The 23214-nt window shown below is 35.5% G+C and overlaps 2 protein-coding genes across 3 annotated transcripts; one reads left to right on the top strand and one right to left on the bottom strand.

Moving 5' to 3' along the window:
• Window positions 1-10013: 10013 nt before the first annotated feature.
• On the bottom strand, window positions 10014-13644 carry LOC114823938 (SHUGOSHIN 2-like). Of its 2 annotated transcripts, none has more exons than XM_029099844.2 (9): window positions 13152-13644; window positions 13012-13049; window positions 12715-12823; window positions 12589-12612; window positions 12432-12500; window positions 11807-11860; window positions 11629-11719; window positions 11448-11508; window positions 10014-10489 (listed from the first exon to the last, which is right to left on the bottom strand). In XM_029099844.2, exons 1-9 carry the CDS (start codon window positions 13311-13313, stop codon window positions 10216-10218), a joined length of 882 nt encoding a protein of 293 aa, XP_028955677.2. In that variant the 5' UTR covers window positions 13314-13644; the 3' UTR covers window positions 10014-10215. The 2 variants fall into 2 exon arrangements, with proteins under 2 accessions (XP_028955677.2, XP_028955678.2); XM_029099845.2 differs by having other exon boundaries at window positions 11816-11860.
• A 5753-nt stretch (window positions 13645-19397) lies between these two features.
• Window positions 19398-22821, top strand: LOC108171274 (glutathione S-transferase DHAR3, chloroplastic-like). The gene is made up of 4 exons (XM_070818986.1): window positions 19398-20022; window positions 20121-20210; window positions 20359-20452; window positions 21028-22821. The coding sequence occupies exons 1-4, from the start codon at window positions 19859-19861 to the stop codon at window positions 21124-21126; spliced, it is 447 nt and encodes a 148-aa protein (XP_070675087.1). The 5' UTR covers window positions 19398-19858; the 3' UTR covers window positions 21127-22821.
• The last annotated feature ends 393 nt before the right edge of the window (window positions 22822-23214 follow it).

The raw sequence follows: 23214 nt of genomic DNA, 5'->3' as shown, positions 1-23214 counted from the left end.
GGATCCCTTTCCATATGTACACAACCCTAGGCTAAATTTATGCAAAATCGTTTTGGTCCTTGATTGGCGATGAGTTTTGCCAAATTCAGGCTAAAAGTATAGCCTTTGGTTGGAGATGGTCTTATGGGATTTGATGAGATTATTTTACCTTGTTGAAAAGTTAGGGTAAATTGGATCTCACTATCTTTTTTTTTTATTATTATTTTATTTTTTTTAATTTTTTTTTAAGAAAACGACATGACACATGTACAAACAATTAATAAAGTAGTCCTCTCTATGTATTGTCTAATTAATTTCTTCATGTACAAGTGGATTGCCTTGATGGTTAGGACATTTCTTTTCAATACACTGTTCGGAGTCAAACTAAACCCCTCTCTTTTAGTGTAGATTAGTGTATAATATCACATATTATAAATTGTTTAACAATTCAATTCAAGTCAAGTTGTAATAGTTTCAACATTCAACTTAAAAATTGTAGTTCATCTATTTATCGAATAACAATCAGACGACTAAAATGATTTTGAATTTAGTTAATTTTTTATAAGGATGACCTTAAAAAGTAAATTGATAAAATAAACAATTCAGATCATCATGCAAGATTGTAGGACGAACAAGAGAACAAAAAGATTACTAACATTCCTCCTCTATAATAGGCCTATACAAAAGGAGGTTCATTAATGTTTTACCAAGACCTAAAAACAAGCCCCCACATGAAAGAAAATTAGGAAAAGGGTAAGACTCGAGAGTTTGCTTTCAAAAAAAAAAAAAATAAAAAAAATAAAAACTTTTTCCGCATATTTTATAACTTTTTATATTCCTAGTTAAACAAAGGGTTTACAAATTATGGAACCAATAAAGTCAACAATTTTAGTGTAACACATACATGATATTGCACCATAATGGTACATCAACTTCGTATGTGTATTATTGTTGTTTTCTTAGAAGAACATAAAAATTCTACGTGCGTGCGTCAAATATTTGAGTGCTTTTCTATTAAGAACCTTTAATTAAGGGAATATATTTAGTTTATAAGCTATAATATGGGAATGGGGTGTTATAAACTATGTTCTATTTTCATACGTTTGACACATTATAGTGTCATTTATGTTAATTAATTAGCTCAAATTATGTTTTTAATCGTGCAATTTAGTAATCATCTCTTATCATATATTTTGACATGTTGTATAAGTTATGTTAATTAATTAAGTCATTGCTTTGGTTGAATGTCTCATAAAATTATATATAAACTTCCTATGTGTTTCTTTATTTATTTATTTTTTGTTAATATATTTAGAAGAGCTACGTGCCCGCATCAATTGTGAGTGCTTTACTAGAAAAAAACAAAACAAGACATTAAAGGGAGTATACTTCAATCAATGAAATAGTGTATGGCATGGTCAGAAGTAACCTCCTTTTTCTTTTCAATTAATCTTTTGCCCAGTCCAAGCGTGGTTTAAGTTTCTTTCCTTCGAAATTTTAAGACAAGTCAACAACTAACTTTTAGTCTAGTAGGATTTGTATCTCTTTAAATATATCACAATTTCAACTCACATGAATGATTAGATGATATAACTGTTTGACGAGTTTCATACCTAGTTGTACCGTTGTGATTGTGCCAAACTCAAAATAGACTGAATAAATTAAGTCCTTGTAGAGCCAAATTTTAGTGGTGAACTATCTTGCATAATGGGTGTAAATATCTACTCTTTCTTATACCGATTCCCAAACGTTCCTCAAACCTTTTGTTTTGGCACCCGACCTCCTTAATTTTAAAACCATGTTCCCTATCATGCACTAACAGATCATTTAGGCCTTGTATGACAACATATGGCAAACGGTGACAAAAACAAAGTAACATTCTCTCATATATAATTCAACCTGCTATAGTATTAACGGACGTCGAATTATATCTATTTGAACAATTTTAATTGACAATCTCATAACATAGTATATTGAGACTTTTGTTGTAAAAAGGAAACATCTAACTTGGTTAAAATTTTCATCATTTTCTTGCACGAGGGCTGCCTAACCTGTCCTCCAATTCTTTCCGCTCTTTAATCGATTGCATTTGAATATGCCTTGGCATTGAAATTTCCTTTTTTTCTATGGGTATTCGACAAATTAAGGTATAACTATGGTACAACCGTACGGTACAAGCACTAAGAAAATTGTGGTTTCGTTTTCCATGCTCCAATTGTTTGCCACGTGGAAGCAGTTGATTTGGCATGAGGCAAGAAAGTCTTCCTTTTATTATTACTAGTATATAGACACACACAAAATGTGTGAGAATTTTTTGTTTGTTTTTGAAATAGAAAGATAAAGGAAGAGAGTGATAGAGAATGTGGGAGCGGGAAGTTTTTTTTTTAATTTATTTTATAAATTAGAGATATGTTCGGATTGCATGTAGGTGAGATTTTAAAAAAAAACAAAATTTGGTTGTATGAAATTACATTTCTGTCCCATATTTCTTATTCATGTTCTGTTTTAATTGGAGGGTTAAACTGGTAATTTTATAGAATTTTGGTTGACCATGAGTGTTTTATTAATTAGCAGAGATTATGGTTTTTCAAATGAAAGAAAGTTTAATTAAATTCTAATAGAAACGCGTACATCAAAGACTATAATATCAAATAGTCACTTCGGCTCAAAACGGTATCATTTATAAAGGTCATCCCTTTCTTGAAACAAAAGAAACCACTAAATGTACTGTCCTATTACAATTACGGGGGAGCTAAAAAGAATTTATACTAACTTTAATTGCTGTTGTAAACACTGGATATCATATAAGAGACCTTCAAAAATAGCGTCAGGTTACATTTCACCAGTAATCATCTCCACAAGCCATTTAGAACATGATTAGGCTAATATTGCATAACTATAGGTTTTGTCCGAACAGTCTCAGCAAAAGAATCTAGAAACTGACTAGACTTCGTTATAAATTTGGTTCTATTAATTAGTATTTTAATATGAAGTCGTATTGAAGTAGTTTTTTAAAAGCTAATATTAGGTGGGAAGGATTCTTTAACTTTTACTCGGAAATTCGAGAGAATTTTTGTTTTCATGAGTTGAACAGGTTACTTGAGGTCGTCTCATGCAACATCTGTTTTCTTTTGTCATCCGAATACTTTCGAATTCTTTCCTTTCGTGGAATAATGCTTTAGATCTCCAACTTAATAAGTGCGCAGTTTGTCAATTCTAGAATCTGTAATGTTTAGGGTTTAGAAGCTGTTATGCATACTTTGAAAAGTTTTCATACCCTTCTTTGTATTTGAAGAAAGTTGAAGTTTTATTGTAAAATTAATTGGCAATATATGAAGTAATCAAATTACTTATAAGCACATGCAATGTTCATTTTTTCCCCGATGTGGGATTCACTCAACATACCCTTCACGTAGAAAATTTTCAAGCCTAACACATAGACAATACAAATCCAGTGAAATGCAACACGTATGACTGTTAGGCTTTACATGTGGAGCAACCTGGAAGCTTATTTTCTCGTTTAAGCCTAAGGGCGTTTTTGTGTAAAATGTTGAATTATGTTTGAAACTATGTTTAATAATGTCTAAAACACATTTTGCACGTGTTCAATTGAATTTAGCCTATATTTAGTTATGTCTGAAACTATCTCATTTTGCCTTTCTTCTCAGTTATGAAAATTCACAAGGAAGAAATAATAAATTACATTAGTTAACAACTGTTCAAAGGAGGTTTTACCAGTCTTACTCACTTGCTAGTTGCTATAATATAACTAGTGGAGAAGCATTGAAGCAGCATGCATGTCTATTGTCTAACCAAAAAAAGAAAAAGAAAGAAGAAGAAGTAGCATGTCTTATTTGACAAAACCCAAATTATGTGATGGCTAGGAATCTTGCATGTTGGGTTGAACATCGTGTGGCTCTCGTGTTTGACTTTGAAGGTTCTCCAAGCAACCAAAGCATGTGCATGTCTTGCTAAGCATAGTGAACCCTAAAGCCTAAACATACATATATGTTTGGAATTTTTCTTAAATATGTTCCCAACTTATGACACAGTGTCTTATGTTGGTTTTACATATATAAGTACATAGTCAAGTGTGCTGCTTTCATTCATTGGTCAGAAAAAAGGAGCTGGTAACCAAACTTTCCCACCAATATTTGGCATTTACCGAAAGAAAGGTAAACGACCCCTTTGTGCACGATTATAAAGTCCTCCTTGGAAGAAGGGAGAGAGGCTTCCATTTGACTAATTCTAGACTCTTGCTTGGAACTATCTTATGCAATTACCTCTTCATTGTATTATGCGTTTGAAAAAGGCAACCATATGATGTTATTATTTCACATATTATGATATTGGTGGACGATAAAGTTGATTTGTCTATAAGATATACTAATAAAACGTATATGTATGCATGTTTATAATTTAGTGATATAGAACACAATGTTACGATGGTAAATAAAATTAGTCTACCCCTAAAATCTCCTTGGCATTAGATTTTGCTCACCATCTAAAGTGATTGTGATACTCACTACCATACTTATCACTGTTAGATGAGTTTAAATTTCAAGATTTATGAAGTGGATAAATATAAATCTCAAAATTTAAACTCATTCAATAGTAACAAATAGGTTGACACCCATTACCACTATTTAGGAGTGGTAAGAAAAAATACTCCCGTTTTTATATGTTAATTGTGGTTTGTGGGTTATTAACTTATTAGATTCGATTAATTTATATAAGTAGGTTAGGGAATTTTTAGTTTTTTTTTAATTTTGGTAAGAGGAGGGGAAAACATCCATGTTTCAAAAAAGACCCAAAATTTCAAACAGAATATAGATGGGGCGCCGAACCTTTATGTCCCATCTGTGGTGCCACTATCCTTGGCACTATGTTTCAGCTGCATGTATACGTACGATGCCCTAGGAAGCTGCAAACTGAAGCATCAGACCAACCATATGAAAAGACGACGACACATCCAACTTTTTCTCTCTTTTGCAGCTCGAAAGAGGACACCTAGCTACGAGATTAAGATTAAGAGGTATAGAGATATATTGATCAATACATGTAGTTTATCATGTTATGTCGTTAGATTATGAATTATAGTTATTTGTTAAGTATCATATATGAATGTGTGATACTAAATATTCACATTTTAGCAAAATATAATGCGTCATGTCTTTGACAAAAATATTGTTTTTCTATATATGACTTTCAACAATTATTATACTATTGCTTTATTATTTTGAGTAGCTAAAGAATAACAATTTCTAATTTTTGTTATGCCTTTTTTTTTTTGGAAACTATTTTTGTTATGCTTTTTCCTTTTGTTCTGAACCATATATGACCATAGACGATGTGCATAACTTACCAAATTAAAAAATCACACATAAAATATAACCAAAGAAAGGGTGTCAAAGCCACAAACTTGAGTGTTGTTTTTTCTTTGTCTCTCACGCAGGCATGTTATGAAATAATAATAACAATGATCAAGATGCCATAATACTAATAATTAAATTAATTATGCCAATTAGAGAATGTAGTATCAGGAGATATATATTCCAAGTAGCTTGAGAACTTAGACCCAACTATAATTGCTCTCTCTCTCTCTTTGCAGAATGTAGAAATCTTTAAGGAAAGTCTTTTCTCACATAAAAAAAGAGGGGACATGAAATATCATTCCAACATTACTTTTATCAACATAAACATGCATTATACGAGAATCCATCGGGTGTATTTTTGCTCGGAGGTAATGCTAACCAATTCTTCATTGTTAGATGAGTTTAAATATTGAATTTGTGTCTATCTACTACATATATTTCGAAATTTAAACTCATTTTACAATGATAATTAATATAATTACTTATCTTACAATGATAAATAGAGTAATGAGCATCAACGTCACTTGATTTCTCGATCCATCAACATATTTGTATATTATTTATAAGTTATACTACAGTAAGAGCACTAGCTCCAACAGAATTTTTTGTAGGACCCATCTTCCAGATTTTACACTTGGACCCCACATTATCTTACTTGTAATGCCTTGTAAATCAAACAAGCATTTGGCTTGAGCCAAAGACTATGATCTGGTTGGCAACATGGAGAGCACAATTCTAGTGTTATAGATAGTGGCTGATAATGAGTTTGAAACCCTAATAAGCCTACAAGTCGCGCAGTATGCTTGCAATTTCCAAACAACAAAAAACATATGTAGTGGAGATTCGCATTCAGGTTAGAAATTTAAGCTACCAATTTGCAATAATTCTTGGACCAAAATACTTGAATTTATTATTGAATGGTTTATTTGGAATGGACAAGAAGATATAGATATATTTACACACAACTACTAATAACAAAATAATATTATATAAATTTCCTCCAGAGCAATTAATTGCACCTTCTAAATACATATGTCTTTGATAATCATAACCAAGAATCCTCATATACGTATTATATATATGCTAATTAAAAATGTTATCTTATCAATTTGACAAAACAAGCTATGTTTATGCATGAATGTATAATCAAGGGCGGATGTACATTGGACCCAAGGTGGATCTGGGAGTTCGAAAAATATACATGTGAAGGTCTTTCGAGGATCTTTCGAATATTTGGTATGAGACCCTTTTGTGCTAACCAAGTGTTTGATATAATATTTGCTAGGCAGCACTCGGCAAGTTGCCTTGAGAGCACTCGACAAATTCTCTGATATCACTCATCAAATTGCTTCGAGATATGTCGATATCCGTTGACATATGTGTAACATGATTCGGATGATGACAACAATCCCACAAAGTGTTCGACAAAATGTATTGGTGACTAAATTAAATTTTTTTAGCGCACTTCGCGCTTTGTCTAAAATACATAAACCTTAAATAATGGGATCCTCAATGTTCAAATCTTGAATCCGCAATAGTGAGTAACTCAAATTTTTGTAACAATTTGACAAATAATCACACACCAGTTTTCTCTTTCTACACACCCATCTTTAATTTTTTTTCATCAGATTGAATAAATTAAACAAAAACAAAAACATAATTAAAAAGAGGTAAGGAGAGAGAAAAAATGGTGTGTCGTTATCACTTTCCCGCAAATAATCTAGTACCAGAACAATTTTTATTAAAAACAATAACATATATTAAGAGCTAAGGTTGTCTCTTTGAAAAGTGGTATTCCATTGTACACTTGAGAGGGGGAAAGCAACTAACTGTGAAGTAGAGAATCATGGTGCAATATTGCAGGCAAATGCCTCAAAGTGATTCTAAAGCTTCATAAAGAACTAACGAATTTCTTTTTTGACAGTTAATGGAATTATGGGTTTGTTAAAAGGCAAAAATTAGGATGCTACAATATATACCTTGTAAACACACCTAGGTAATTTTTCTGACACTCACTTTTCTCATACATGCAAAAAGAATTTATAGATTCATCCTTGTATCACACGAAATTGACTGCTTAGGAAGCTCTAGTACAAAATCTGAGTTAATAATTCTTGTTAAATTTGCTACACTCAAAGTACACAAAATTAACGTTGTCGTCCAAATGTGACTGCTATCAAAGAAAATTATGTTGTACGAACAATGTCTGAACTGTTATATGTAAACCAATAACGTAATCACATAATGCTCATATAGTTAGGGGTTACATCAACGAATTAAGCTCGAATTACCTGAATTAAGTTTGAATTTAATCGCCTTCACAGTTCAAAGACAGTAATTAATTGGGCTAAGAAAGCTTAAGTCACCATTAGTGGGGTCATAACGGCTAATACCTGTCGGCATGAAACCCCAAAAAAATGATGGATGCCAACTTTGTTTAAGCGTGTGGGTCCATTAATACAAGGAAAATTTAAAGATTAAAATTGGGTCATTGGTAATCCTCTTTTAGACTTTAGGTGGGTCGTCAATTCCATCTCAAATCATATCATGTTTTTTTCTAGATCTTTGGAATCCCAAGCGGTCGTTAAGCAAAAGTTAAAGCTGCTTCAACTAAGTTCATGTTATATTATTATGTTTAATGTCAGAGATGCTAATGCTAAACCCTAACCCTAAACCCTAATGATTGTTGCAGGTGAAGAAATTGCTGATATTCCAGAGCCATGCTATACGGAGAAGATGAAGCGTGTGCACCCATAGTTTGCAGGGAGGGCAAATTGATCTTATTTCAAACTGATTTATCGCCTTAGATTTAGAGTTTCGCTCTTGGATTTGAGCCTTGTAGCTAAACTCTAAGCTCTAAAAGGATACAGACAACCCCTACACCACAAAGTATTGAATATATTTAAAATGAGATAAAAACACTGCAAAAAGTAAGCATAAAATCTATTGAATGATTCGGTTTATATTTTTATCCGAAATTTATCCTTACCAATTGATTGACGCTTTGTAACATATATACTCTATATTGTTTGAATTATCAACCTAAATTAACCACTGAAAATAATTAACTTCTGTTGGATATTTAGTCAAATTATTCTGCAAATTATAGTGCGTATACAAAGTTAAAAAGGGATGTACGACTTAGTAATATACAATGGAGGGAGTAAAGAGTGAAGAGGTTGAGTGCTCAATTACTTTATGAAAAAAAAAAGGCGTAGAATTTTGGGTGCAATTTTTTTATTAATTAATTAATTTTGCAAATATTTTAAACCCTAAACAGTCGTCCGTGATCTAACGCGGTTTTGAGGTCTCGAAATCCGATTAATACGACGGCCCCATTTGTCCTCTTCTCTTGCAAATCTTTTGCTTGCATGTGAGCGGAAAAGTATCATCGTCGGATCTTTTTTCTAAAGATCTTAGAAATTTCGTGATCGTAATCGTTTATCGTATATCGTATAATTTTCGTTAGATATTATTTATATTTAATTTTAAATTATAAATTTTAAAATAATTTTTTATTGCACAATGTATGATGAACGATCACGATCACAAAATCCTTAGTATCTCTAACAAAAAGGATCCGACGAGGATCATTTTTCCATGTGAGCCTCTTTGATTCGCAAGTTATAGTTAGTTGGATTACGCCACAGGGGGCCCATGCAATTTTCTTCTAAATTATTCAGGAGAAATTGCAATTAAAAAAATACTACAAAACAAGTTGGATGTTTGTGCATTAGGATTCGTGGAGCCCATGCATGATCCATGTCCATACATACATGCTTATACTCCTTAGCTTATGATCATGACTACTAAAATTGAGCTCTTTTTATAATGCGGGAGAGATATAAATCAAGATACACTTGTCCATCATACAGATTTATTACGTAGGGGCTGTAACGAAAGAGTTGCGCTACGGCCAATCGTTTGTCTGTTTTATATCGTTGCCCTTTAGAACAAGTTTACTAGTTTTAGGAGGGGAAGGGTAATGTCAGTAAAATTTCTTTATTACGCACTCTTAAGTAATTATTATTATGCAAGTCCATCATTTTGAGAAGAGGAAGGGTAAAGATAAAAACGATTACTATTCACAAATATATATTTTTAATTTACGAGGGAAAGGGCAGTAAACTTGCCCTTACTATTAAATTAAAAAGTAATTGTCTTTATACAAGTCCATCTGTTTAAGAAGAGGAAGGGCAAAGACAAAGATGATTACTATTCTCAGTTTGCTCGCTATATAAGTTTCTTTTTTTCTCCCTTTTTTTTTTTGTTAAACAATAGATTTTATTAGATTAGTCATTGACGGGATTCGAACCTCTACCATTATGCAAATGCTCAATTCTTTTTCACCACTGTAATAAAGGACCACTTACTTTTCTCCCCTTACTGATATGCTTAAGTTTAGCAAATAACCCCACCACCGTTGATCGTGCCGAAAGCTCTGCCGGAACAAAGCGAAGAGTCTCGCGAGTTGCTATAAGCGCAACAGGTGTACTTCCTTTTGGGCCCAAGTCGATTATTTGGACTACTTTCTTTGACCCCATTCTTTTTCTAACGATGGGGCAAGCCACCAAGATATCTTATCAAGCTTTGGGCTGGACCAAGAGATTTTGGTACTAGATCATTACAAACCACAGTACTATACTGCATAAATCAATATAACAGCTAATCTCTTTTTTTTCTTCCCTGAATGTGGCTTACAATAGCGTGGCAAACAAGTCACTACAAACGATATCACAAGTTGAAAAGATACAGAAAGATAAGGATACAACAGTTCTAGTTGTACAATCATCTCTTTTACATTTCTTCTTTTCGTCAACTACATGACCAGTATTCTTAACATTGAGATGCTGCCCTTTTGTCACTCTGATCTCCGCATTTTGACTATTATTGGAACTTCTTTGTAGGACTTGACCTTCTCAGCTGCTTTGCGCAGCGGTCTTCCAACTGAAGACCGCCTTGGGGCACAATTATCTTCTCCCCCTTCTTTTCTTGTAGATGAAATCAATGGAGTGGGACTGCTACTACGCATCGGACTGTCTGGTGTGTGATTGACTGGTAATTTGACATCCTCTATTTCAAACAGGTTCTCGGTCTGGGAAATAAATCTAGCAGATTGCCTCCTCAAACGCCGCCTGCACAAAACAAAAGTAGCATTAAGGGGAGGCAAGTATAATAACTTAGGCACAAAAGTTACAGTTCTTAGACATGGGAAAACAAGGTGCATTACCTTGTCTACTTAAATAGTCTAACAGTAACACCCTTGACAGTTGTTAACGTTAGTGAGAAACGCTTAAAGGACCAAATCATGGGTTAAGGTGTATTTTTTTTTCAATATATACATATAGGTTGGGTGATCACCTCTAATTACACAGTTTTTACGATAAAACCGACACCTGATAGGTTCATGGGGCCGGGTGAAACCCTATATATGTTGGCCAAGGTGACTACCTCAGGGATTATATTGGTACTGGGTCAAGATCAGTAGTGGTCCCACCTCGGTCCACCACTCTATAGGTGGCTCAGAGCCGACAATTTGGTTAAGCCACATGGAAAATCACCATTTTTCAAAGTGAAGCATTCAAATGGTAAAAGACGGGACTCAAGTGAAACTCCCTACACAAGCAGCTCAGTCCAAAGTCTTAAAGGTGGTTAAGATTCCTAAACGAAAAAAATCTGGTAGGAGATGGAGTTGCAATAATCATTGTACACCGTTGGATTGTGCAATGAACACAATCAACAATGGTTGTTATAAATTGCCAAGGTGATCTTTGGGGTTATGTTAGCTCGATCAAATCCCCAAGGCCTTTTGTGATAAAACCTCACCCTAGATGGTCCATACCCAGATATGTGTTGGACAAGTAATAAGCCGGGAAAATATTGGTGCTGAATCAAGATTATTGGTGGTCCCACGTTAGTCCCTTGTTCAACACAAAGTGCAGACCCTTAAAACTATCAAAAGCGCACCCTGCAAACATTTCTTTCTGTAGTACACTTAGGCTCATGGAATATGAATGAGTATCCACATTCAACACGAAGGTGCAGGACTATCTAGAGGGAGCAAAATATGCATAACACCACTCATCTACCAACCTTTTATTTTCAGCCTTCTCTTTATTTTCAACCTTTTGGCATGTAGTAGAAGCGCCTACTGCTGCAAGAAATCATAAGGGCAAATGTTAACATGGTGGGTGCAAAACAAAGGGGAAAAGGAAGAAATATATTTATGAAAAATTAGATCATCCACATCAATTGCCAAAGTAAAAAAGTTTACATCGACTTCTTGTTGCACGTCTTTTGTTGAGATTGCATGCTTTGCCATCATTATCAGCTTTATGCAGAGATATCTCCTCTGCTTCCTTGATCTGGAAAAATATATGAGCTTAAATTATAGAAATATAAGGCACTGGGAAGGGCTCTCACTACATACAAATTCATGGCTGAATGATTACCTTAGATACCTGAGTCTGAGAGGCAGAATTTTGACGTTTGAACTCTTCTCTTCCCTGTAAGATGAGGGGTACAACAAGAATATTGGTGAACTGAAACTTCAAACTCACGGCCTGACTAAATATAGAATGGCATCAGAATAAGATTTGCTAGAGTAGAACAGGTCATTGTTTGTCATCCATGTAGCTTAACACTTGAGGAAAATGGAACTTTGTTGAAGTGTATGTGGAACAATAAAAATATATGCAGAGAAGCAGAAGAAGTTAGTGTAATCGCTCCTAAACGTGCTTTTATGGAACACTTAATGTAATTGCAGGATACAAGGATTAATTCTGTTCATCATGAATCATGATGAACTATACCAAATTAGACATATGAAAAATACATAGATGCAACATTCTGTGGAGGTAATAGTTGGATCTATATTTGTGTGGTGACAAACAATCAGACAAGGAACTATAAAAAATAGAGCTAACAATATTTAAGTTGCTAATCCTCTATGTTGCTTATGTTGCTGTTAGTCATCCATCAAAACTGAAGAAAAAAATATCAATATGTAACCGCAAAAGAACTTCTGCACCAACAGTTCCAGCGCATACTGACATACAACGCAAGATAAGGACTAACCTCTATTTCTAGATTCTTTGCTTTAAGTAAAGCATTCTTGCATACAAGTTCATGCTGAAGTGTTTTTACCTGGTAAGACCAAGTCAGATATTATGATAAGGGACGAGTTCACAAGCCAATGAACTGACATATATTACTTCGGTTATTGCAAACTTACCTTCTCTCTTCCTAAATTAAGCTCCTGCAAAATCAAGGAAAGAGAGTAAATACCAGAGACGATTAGATAATTACATATTATTTTAAAGGAATTAGAAACTAATATAAATATGAAGAGAAAACGCACTGCTAACATCCTGCTGTTCGATTGTGCAAGACTCAAATTTTGTTGCTGCAATTTCTGGAGACTAATTCGCAGTTTCTGCAACTCAGCTCCACTTAATTCAACGATTTTACTGTTCAAATACAATTAAAGGAAAACACAATCTCTCCATTTATGTAACTTTGGTTCTGGTTGAATGTATCCGGGCGAAATCTCTCCCAATCATTGTAGTAATTCATTCTTGGGGTGTAAACTCAGTACCCAGATACCAATAACAAAATAAAACTAGAAAGGAAAACAACATTGGATGGTATAGGATACGTCCTTTCGGCGACAAGTCTGATCAAAGTCATTCTTTCCTGGTTCAGAAATTCATAAACACAAACAAAACCCTCTAAGCTCTGGCAAAAAATATCGAAAATTGGAAAAAGAAATGGAAGAGGACCCAAGTGAGATTATACCCTCCTGAGCTGCTCAATGTAGTCCTTGTCAGTCGGACAATCTTCCAGGGGCTTTTCATCCTCGCTCATCGGTTTCGCAGTCTGCAAATTGGTGATGTCCGATAGCTTCTTCCTCATTATGCCACCCAAAGACAATCTCTTGGCCATTCTTTCACTTCTCATACAGTTCGAAACCCTAATTTAAACTTCAAGATTCGTAATTGGGCGTTCAAGAAATGCAATTCCAACATAAAAATTAGTGATATTTGGGGGCAAAAGCACTTCGAGTGCAGAGAACCCAGAATTCGAATTGGGAAATTTAAACGAACAAGCAAGTGATTCCGAGAGAATAAAAGAATGAAGAAAACCCAAATTTTAAAAGCAAAAATTGGTGTGGATTTTGAAATCTAAGGAGGGAAACTAATCAAATGGATGAAGAGTAAAACCCTAATTTTATTTCTGCTGTCGCTGCGAAACAAAAAGGGTTGGGTTTTGAGCAACTGAGGGAAAAGAAAGGGGGAAAAGGAAAGCAAAGCAAATAGGCAAAGTATGTAGGCTTGGAGTGAGGTTCGGATACCACAACGGCCTTCCGAACCTTAATTTGAATATCTCAACGTTCCAGACCCTTTTTTCTTCGTTTTTCATCGATTTAAAATTAATCCCTATAATTTATAATTTCAATGTGGTTTAAGTTCTCATCCAAAGTATTAATTGTTCAAGGCTTGATCATTTTTGTGTCAAATATTGTAATAGAATTAAGAGAAAAGAAAATTGAACTACATAAAACAAGTAAAAACTAGAGAATAATGATGCTTTTTTTTTATCTATAAATAATAAATATTTTTTTCTTTAGGAAAATATAATTATACGTATTGTATCTTGGTTGTTTAGTTGGTTGTCAATACTTAGGTTGTTATCAATGAGAACACGTATTTTTATTCAGTGACATGAATCAATAATAATGCAACACATGTTCTCTTATTTTAAACTTTGATGAGTTCAAAAGTACATGAATAACATGTGTTTGGTTTTCCAAAATAAAAATAAAGATACAGTGCGGAGGACATCTTAATATTTTCCGTCATGAATGTCTTCATTTAGGTTTATTTTCCAGTTAAATAAAAATCAAAAGGCAAATCAAAGTACGTAGGGAAGAGGCCCTTGTTAATGTATTCTGATGTGTCCAAATAGCCCAAGAGACCACTAGTTCTATAAAACGTTGAAATACCAAATATATCTCCATTAAACAGAAACGAAACGAGGGAGAGGAAAGAAGCATAGAACACAAAGCAAACATTCCTAAAGCCAAAGCCTCAATACGCTTCAAACCGTCCTACTTCCGAGTTTTCTCTGGTTCATGCTCAAAATAATGCAGGTCGTGACTGAACACGGTCATTACTCATTAGTACTCTACCAACTTTTGATACATATTGCGGCATTTTCTTCCCTCTACTTTCCTACCTTTAAGTGTTCTTAATATACAGAATTTCAACTTGCCGATCCTAGTCAGTTTGATGGTGCCTTGCAGAAGATACGATGCCTTGTTAGTTGTTACGAACCTGCAATTCGGCATACACCAAGGTGAAAGGAGAAAACAATTAAGTTTGATTCTGTTTGCTCAAAACTCCATACCTTGGAAGACCTCAAGTCTGTACTGGCTATCAGGCAAGAACAGTTTCGTAAGTAGAGGCGCCACATTGCTTTCAAGACTGGCTTGTCTTCTGCTAGTTAACTAGACAAGAGCCAATTCTCAGCCAATACCAGGTGTACGTACATCTTGAAAAATCACAGCTTTTGTCCTTCACATTGACTGGGATGAGCAGTTTTAGGATATCTTCATCGTTAGGGGCCTGAGGTGGAGCATTACGTGAAGCAACAATGCCAAATCAGATTCACGAAATTAGAGGGGAAAAGGACTCTAGATACAGCCATTTAAAATTAACAATAATGTCTTTTGAAGTTGAAAGGAATTAGGTTTAGAGAATAAGCGATACATGTTCACTCAATGAACATCAGAAATCAATCATAAGTTGTTATGTATACTTCATGACACGCTGAATCCTGAATGTATTGCCTTAGTTTCACAACTCTCATGCTCATACGAAAACAACTTATTAACAGTCTCTAACACAAAAATATCTAAACCTTACCCACTTATTCAAAAGCTTGAACTATATGCAACTGATTTTTAAGTGCCCCTCGTACATGGGCTCCAAAGAAACTTCTCATTTATGGTCCCTAGCAAGCTTAAGTACTTGAAAAAAAATAATTAGGAATTGGATATTAATTAGTGATTACACAATCCGATTATTACGAGCATATGATATTAAAATTCAAGTCATATTACATAGAATATGCTTCTTTATTCTGCTGGAAGCCTGGAACAATTGTTCGATAAAATGGAGAATGCCTGTATTCAAAAAACTTGAAATCATGTTCAGTACCTTATGATCAAAACAGCTAAGAAGGATTTGATGGGCAACTGCACTTCTAAACAGCTTACTACGAGTATTGACTCTCGAAATGCATTCCACAAACAATTCTTAGGCAGGGCATGCCTTTAGGGACTCTGCTTATTATCATAAATCAGCAATAATAAGGGAGAGGAACTGAAAAAAAAGAAAAAGAAAAGAAAAAGTAAACAGCAAAAGGCAACAACAATATTTCTGCATAATCTCGATATATGTTTTTTATTTAAGTCTCACTTTTCTGTTTCGAAAATGGACTTGGATTGTCTGCCCTCCCATTTCAGTGCCCTTCCCGTGCCCTCCTGTTTTGTGTGGTCACGGTTAAGTCACGTTAATATTTTATATTATTTTTTTATAAAAATAATAAAACAAAAAGAAATAGTAATATAAAATGTTGACGTGGTTTAACCATGACCATAAAAACAGGAGGGCACGGGGAGGGCACCAAAATTAGAGGGCAGACAATCCAAGTCCTTCGAAAATTCCTGTTAGAATGATTTGGGTGGAAATACAGTCACAAATCTGCACGAATATACTTAATTTTTTGTTACTGTAGAATAAAGAGTGATCATCACCATTCCAATTAGAAAGGAAAATCCAAGATCTTCGGCCACAGTGATCATCACTCTAACAGCGTCTAACTTGCCACAGTGATCAGCGGGTTTCCTTACGGGGGATAAGTGACACTGCTCTTCACAATTGACCGTTTCCAAGATATTCGGCCTCAAGTACTACTCCACATTGACGAGCTGTGCACAAATTGCAACTTCAATTCGAGTGTACATTCTGAACAACAAACTGACCAAAACGATATATGATTGATCAGACATGTTATAGAGGTGCTTGTCGTAATTTTGGGAGCTCTATCTTCACGTGTTTTGGCTAGGCGAACTACCAAGTTTTACAAAAATGATATGTATAAGAAGTTTAAGGACGCAAGATCTAGGAATTTTGAAGAGGGCAAAAGGGCCAGATAGTGAGGGCGGCTTCATCCTCCAATCGAGGAGGGTGGTGAGACTGGTGGCCGGATGCAATGCAATTTGGTGGAGTACAGTACAGTGCAGGGCCATAACTCTAGCTCTACGCATTTTTTTCCCAAAATTTTGACAAGGGGAATCCAATTATCTTGTAGTTTTGACCATGATTAATTTCAATTCCGTTCATGCAGTTCAATTCTTTAGTTAACTAATCCTTACAATTTGATCTAAAATAAAAATTCTCTTCACATATCTTCATGTTTCTAACCATCCACTTGTTTTTGTTCAACCCGCTGTTATGCTAATACAAAAAATGATATTGAAAACTCAATATGATTGCTCTTTTAAGCATGCTTCATGTCACGATAACTAATAAACCAATCTTGAGAAAAACGATCTCTTCTGTTTATGTCTATTTCCGCTTAACCATCCAACTCTCTTATACATGAAAACTAAGAATTATTAATCTTGTTATGTGAATTTAGGGTAAATTACATAGTACCCCCTCAGGTTTGAGGTTTATTACAATCTCATACAACATCTTTAAAACATTTCACTTTCATACATTTACTTATTATTTTATTTCAATTTCATACAACCGTTAAAAAATCTGTTAAATTAACCGTTAAGTGATGACGTGGCCAATATGGGGTCCCCAGTTGTGATGATGTGGCTGCCACATGTGTGCCACATGGCTAAACAATTAATAAAATATTTAAAATATTAAAGTAATTAACTAAAAAAAAAAGTCGTCTTCCTCACCCATCACCCCCCTCTCTCCCATCCATCATCACCCACCCCCACAAATCCCACTTGAGCCCACCCCCTTCTCCTATCTCCCATCACCCTCCCAAAATCCCCTTCTCAGTCCTCTCCTCATCACCATTTCTGATAGCTTCTTCGTCCACTCTTCTTCTTCTCTCTCTCTCATCTCTCTCTTGGAGATGAGTTTCTCCGCAAAGCCTCAAACCCTAACCCTAATCTCATGCACTCCTCTCTCTTCTTCTTCCTCTTCCTATCGCCGATCGATTCGTAGAGACGCTCGTCGACGGTCTTCGCTCCCACAGAAAACACAGGAGCTTGGATGAAGGAGGTGGGCTTGGGTGGGATTTTTGAAATGGGTGATGGGGGATTTTTGGGGGGGGGGGGGGGTGATGGGGATGGGAGAATGGGGTGTGCTCGGGTGGGACTTTTGGGGGTGGGTGATGATGGATGGGAGAAGGGTGATGGGTGGGGAAGAGGAAGAAGAAATCTGGGTTTCTGGTTTTTTTTTTTTAAGAACAAATCTGGGTATCTTGGTGGGGTGGGTGGGGGGGGGGGTTGCGGGGAAGGAGAAGGGATCGACTGGGGGAGGTGAAGAGAGTGGATGAGAAGGGTGGAGGGGGTTGTGGGGAAAGGGAAAGGGAAGGGATGGGTAGGGAAGACGACTTCTGGTTTTTTTTTTTTTTTTCAAGAACAAATTTGGGTATCTAGGTGGGGTGGGGTGGGGGGTTTGCGGGGAAGGAGAAGGGATTGGCTGGTGGAGGGGAAGAGAGTGGATGAGAAGGGTGGGGGTGGGGGTGGGGGTGGGGGTGGGGGTGGGGGGAAGGGGATAGGGAAGACAACTTCTACTGTTTTTTTATTTTTTTATTTTTTAAAGAATAAATCTGGGGATCTAGGTGGGGTGGGGTGGGGGGTTTGCGGGGAAGGAGAAGAGATCGGCTGGGGGGAGGTGAAGAGATGGAGGAGAGGGGTGGGGGGGGGGGGTGGGGGGGGGGGTGGGGGGAAGGAATGGGTGGGGAAGACAACTTCTAGTTTTTTATTTTATTTTATTTTATTTTTTAATATAACTTTTTTAGTTAATTATTTTAATATTTTAAAATATTTGAATTAATTGTTTAGCCACATGGCACATATGTGGCAGCCACGTCATCACAAATGGGGACCCCATATTTGCCATGTCATCACTTAAAGGTTAATTTAACAAATTTTTTAACGGTTGTATGAATATGAAATAAAGTGATAAGTAAATGTATGAAAGTGAAATGTTTTAAGGAAACTTTAACGAAAAGCTCCCGATACTGTTTACTTTAACAAAAAACCACATTTTTACACTAAAAAGTCAATCATGATACTATTCACCTTAGTCTTTATTTTGTCCTTATCGTTAAAACTCAAAGTTTTCAAACTTTTTTCATTAGTTTTTCTATGTTTTAAAGATATTATATGGGGTTGTAATAGACATCAAACCTGAGGAGTACTATGTAATTTACCCGTGAATTTATATAAGCTGTTTTCTTTTCATTTGTATAACTATTTAATTAAGTTCATCAGTTCCAATAATGAACAAAAATTGAAGATATTACTCAACTGATTCAAGTATATTAGAATTATTTAGACTCTGTTAAGTACAAGAACCATTTGATCTCCAGCCTCTATCTCATGGATTAATTATTCGTTCATTCTGTACTCCTTCCTGGAATAAAAAATAAATTAAAAAAATGATGAATGCAGATGAATTTTTTAGTGTTAACTATTTTCTAATTTTTAATCAGACTGTTTCCCTATATAGCAGCTTCAATGGTTTGTTTTATACAAGCGATAATTGGGGTAGGAGACCTGATCAGATGTTGTGGTAAAAATTATCAACCACTTGAGAACAAATCTGCTCGTTTTTGAAATTATATATATACTAAAAGAGAAAATGAACTGAAATACTGTTCATAAGAACAGTGTTCTACCGAATTTGCCCTCCCATGTTTACTCTAATCTCAGTTTTACCCTTTTGTACACGTGTTGATCTGCTCAGGGTTTCTATATGCTTCCAGTTGCTTCCAATTGCTTCCATCTGCTTCATCTCTCCTCAAATGAAAAAAAAAACACCTGCTTCGACTACATCTTCTGGAATATTTCTTCAGCGTCGAAGGCTTTCCTTCGACTACATCTTCTGGACAATTCCTTCAGTTTCTACCCCTCTATCTCGCTTTATCTCACACAAATCTCCACTTTGCTGAAAAACCACCCAACCAGTAGACGTTTTCGGTTTGATTCAAAGAAAAAATCTACCCAGAAAGGATAGCGTTTTGTTGGTGAGTTATTCGGATCCTACATCTGGGGTTTTCTTTTGTTCAAATATGGGGTTCTGTGATTTTGGATTTAGGAATGGGTTTTATGTTGAAATTTCCTTTTTGTGATTTTGGATTTAGAAATGGATTTTCATTTGAATTTTTTTATTTTTTTGTGACTTTGTGGGACGTGCTGGAGGGAATTGGGTTGTCGATGAGATCTAAGGGCGGAGATCGGGATGAGAAATATTAAGAGGTTTGGTTTCATCTTCTACTCTCTCTCAACAACCGTCAAGCCCCATTACCTTTCAGGTTCATCTTCTACTCTCTCTCCTCTACTCTTAGATGGCTCTCGAGGTCGCTGTCAAGGCTGCCTTCGGTGCACCTCATCTTCTCGGCGACTGTACGTTCACATTTCTCTCTGTTTCCCTCAATTTCCGTTCTGGGGTTTGATCAAATTTTGCTATTTTGGTAAAATTTTCCATCTTTCGTTTCTGACAGGCCCTTTCAGCCAAAGGGTTCTTCTAACCTTGGAGGAGAAGAAGGTGCCCTACAAATTGCACTTAATCAATCTCAGCGACAAACCCAGTGGTATTTGACTTTGTTTTGAAATTTTTATCCCAAAAATACATGCAAGCATAGATGGAAATATGTGATTTTTCAACTTATAATGGATTTTGATGTGTTTTTTTGGAGTGTCTGAGGAATTGGGTTTGGGGTTTTTGTTGGTGATTTGTAGGTTTACGGAAGTGAATCCAGAGGGGAAGGTGCCTGTGGTGAAGTTTGATGACAAATGGGTGGCGGATTTTGATGTCATTGTTGGGATCATTGAGGAAAAGTACCCTGAACCTTCTCTCAAAATTCCTCCTAAATTTGCTTCTGTGGATGATCTCTCTCTCTCTCTCTCTCTCTCTCTCTTTCTCATATTGTTGTTTGGAGCCCGTTTGGAAAACTGGTTCTCTAGGAAACACTTTTGCTAGAAGTGCTTTTATTATGAACAAGTTTATATTTTTATTAAAAACAACCTGAGAAACACTTGGAAGTGCTTCCCGAAGTTCTCCATAACCCAGAAGCACGCTCAAGTTAAAAAATTTGGATTTTTTCATTTGAGCCTTTTCTGTAAGAATATTTTTTTAATACTGTGAAAGTTGTGTTTTCTATAGTGTGAAAGTTGAATATGTGGGAATTTTTTAAATAAAAAAAATTATGGTGTCTTTGCTGTGCTAGGTGATGACATTTGTAAAATAGTTGTAGTTTTCTGAGAACGTTGCGATTTTTAGTAATATTTTCTCAATTGAAAGACTGGAAAATGATTGAAATAATGTTCTCTTCTTTTCTTTTTTTTTCAAACTTCTCTCAACTTTTTTGTCTAATATTATTTATTTCATTTTTTTGTGACTTACTGCAGAAGGTTAGGCATGGAGTGTCTGCCCCAAGCTGTACCAAAAGAGGTACTGAGAAATTGAGCTTCTGTTTCTCTCTCACTTTTTATTTGGTTACTGATTAATAAACATGTGCAGATCTAAATATAACTATAGCTATCTATATATACATATGCTGGATTTGTTTAATTTTATCAAGTTTTGTACTGAGGTAAAACTCAGTTTTAAATGCTGATTAGTATGTGTGTAAATAGAATTGTGAGTATGTATATATGTAGTAGTAGAATTAGAAACATTGTTGTAATTACGTGTAACTAGAGTTGTAAACCCGCGGCATCGCGCGGGCTTTTTTGCTTCTTGTTACTTACCTAAAATGCAAACGAGGTTGGAAAATACATGTAAATTTTTTCACTAATACATAATTAGAAAATTAGATTGGAAAAAAACGTAAGAATACAAAATAACAATAAGGAAGTTTACTTAAACATACCTACCATGGATATATTTAAAATTGTAAAAATGCTAGAGATATCACATTTTGAAAAATAACATTCTATCACTTCTAAAAGAGAGAATTTTTGTTTTGCAAGTGACCCTTTACCACAGTGATGGAAAGGTATTGTGCCCTTGTATGGCGGCGTGAGATCGAACCCCGTCAGTAACTAATCTAACATTTAACTTACTAATGTTATCGTTTAACTTAAAAAAAAAAAAAAAAAAAACAGTGAGAGAAACCTACTAAAATATGGTCTCCAATAAATAGATGTACCTAAGGATCATGGTACTTGCAGTTCAACGTAGCATACGTTTCAAACACAAGGTGATGTGGGTCCCAGCTTCGTACTTAATTTGTCTGGTCTTTGGTTAGGTCAATAGTCTATCTGCATACCTTAGATGAACCACGTATTGAATTCGATGAAATAGTAAGTTAGGGAGGTGAACCAACCAACGGCTTTTCATGCATCCTGCAACCACAACTCATCAAACTCGCATTTCAAAAATTCCAAGTCCTCGCACTCTTTGCACACATATTGTCTATAAAACCAATGGAGACCCTTTCCCTCTCCACAAACCAAAAACATTTCAAAAAGTGTAACCAAAAGGAAAAAGAAAAAAAACATTTCAGGGACTCGATCATGGCCTTTACCAAGCTTTTCTTCATTTTGTCTTTGTCCATGGTGTTGTCACTCTCAAGCACCCATTTCAGCCTTGCAGCTCGAAACCTTTTGGCCACGCCGGGAGCTCCACCACCGGCCTTGACTGTGCCTACAATCCCGTCTCTGCCGAAGCCAACATTGCCCACATTGCCGCCAATGCCCTCAGTACCAACACTGCCCAAGGCCACATTGCCGCCGTTGCCCTCTACTCAATTGCCTACCCTCCCGACTAACCCAACTCTACCACCACTCCCGAGGACCCAAATCCCAACTTTACCACAACCAGCATTGCCTACAATGCCCACAATCCCAAAGGTGACACTACCTCCTTTGCCAGCACTCCCCACTTTTCCAACAACAATCCCTTCAATCTCTAGTATTCCATCAATTCCGTTCTTCTCCCCACCCCCATCAAAATGAACCACTTGACGGATTTGGCTTGCTAAATGTGCTCCGGAGTGCTGTGGATTTGTTGTTCGAATTCGATGATGGTTTATTCTACTTATACTTTGCATTAGAAGCTTGCGAGGATTCCATTTTTTCTTTTGTTTTTGTATTTTAATTTGTTCGGTTTCACACATCTTGATATCTATTAGCAGCGTTTATTGTTTTTGAATTCCTGTTGTTGTTGGTCTATGAATAAGATTTATTATTGTTGGTTTATTGTTATTGTTATGTTTTTTTGTTTATTGTTGTTATTGTTATCGTTGTTATTCCGGCCATGATTTATATTTGAAATCATAGGATCCAGTCATTGATCAGCGTATAGCAACTTATACGACTTGATTAAAATGTTTCTTTTTGACAAACAATAGGACATTTACAAAAAGTGATATTGCGCCCATAACAAAGCTATACGTGCCAAATTGGGGATAGCTAGAAATAGATATATATATATATATATATATCATATTCACTTTCATGTAAATCGAAATTGAGACTACTTTGGCTAGGGTGTCTTTGTCATTCACATAGACGAGCCAACCAGTGAGTCTTTATCGGACTAGTGTAGTTTTATCATCTCGCCTAGCGAGTGTTGTGGTCCCGTTTTTGCGA

The sequence above is a fragment of the Malus domestica genome, chromosome 03 (assembly GCF_042453785.1).
Source record: "Malus domestica chromosome 03, GDT2T_hap1".
NCBI lineage: Eukaryota > Viridiplantae > Streptophyta > Magnoliopsida > Rosales > Rosaceae > Malus > Malus domestica.
This window is presented reverse-complemented; position numbering and strand designations above follow the sequence as displayed.

Coding starts and splice junctions, on each gene's coding strand:
- LOC114823938 (XM_029099844.2), bottom strand. CDS start 13,313: ATGAGAAGTGAAAGAATGGCCAAGAGATTGTCTTTGGGTGGCATAATG. Junction 13,050..13,151: donor ACATTGAGCAGCTCAGGAGG/GTATAATCTCAC, acceptor TTTCTGAACCAG/GAAAGAATGACTTTGATCAG. Junction 11,720..11,806: donor CTCAGACTCAGGTATCTAAG/GTAATCATTCAG, acceptor ATATTTTTCCAG/ATCAAGGAAGCAGAGGAGAT.
- LOC108171274 (XM_070818986.1), top strand. CDS start 19,859: ATGAGAAATATTAAGAGGTTTGGTTTCATCTTCTACTCTCTCTCAACA. Junction 20,023..20,120: donor ACCTCATCTTCTCGGCGACT/GTACGTTCACAT, acceptor CGTTTCTGACAG/GCCCTTTCAGCCAAAGGGTT. Junction 20,453..21,027: donor TCATTGTTGGGATCATTGAG/GAAAAGTACCCT, acceptor GACTTACTGCAG/AAGGTTAGGCATGGAGTGTC.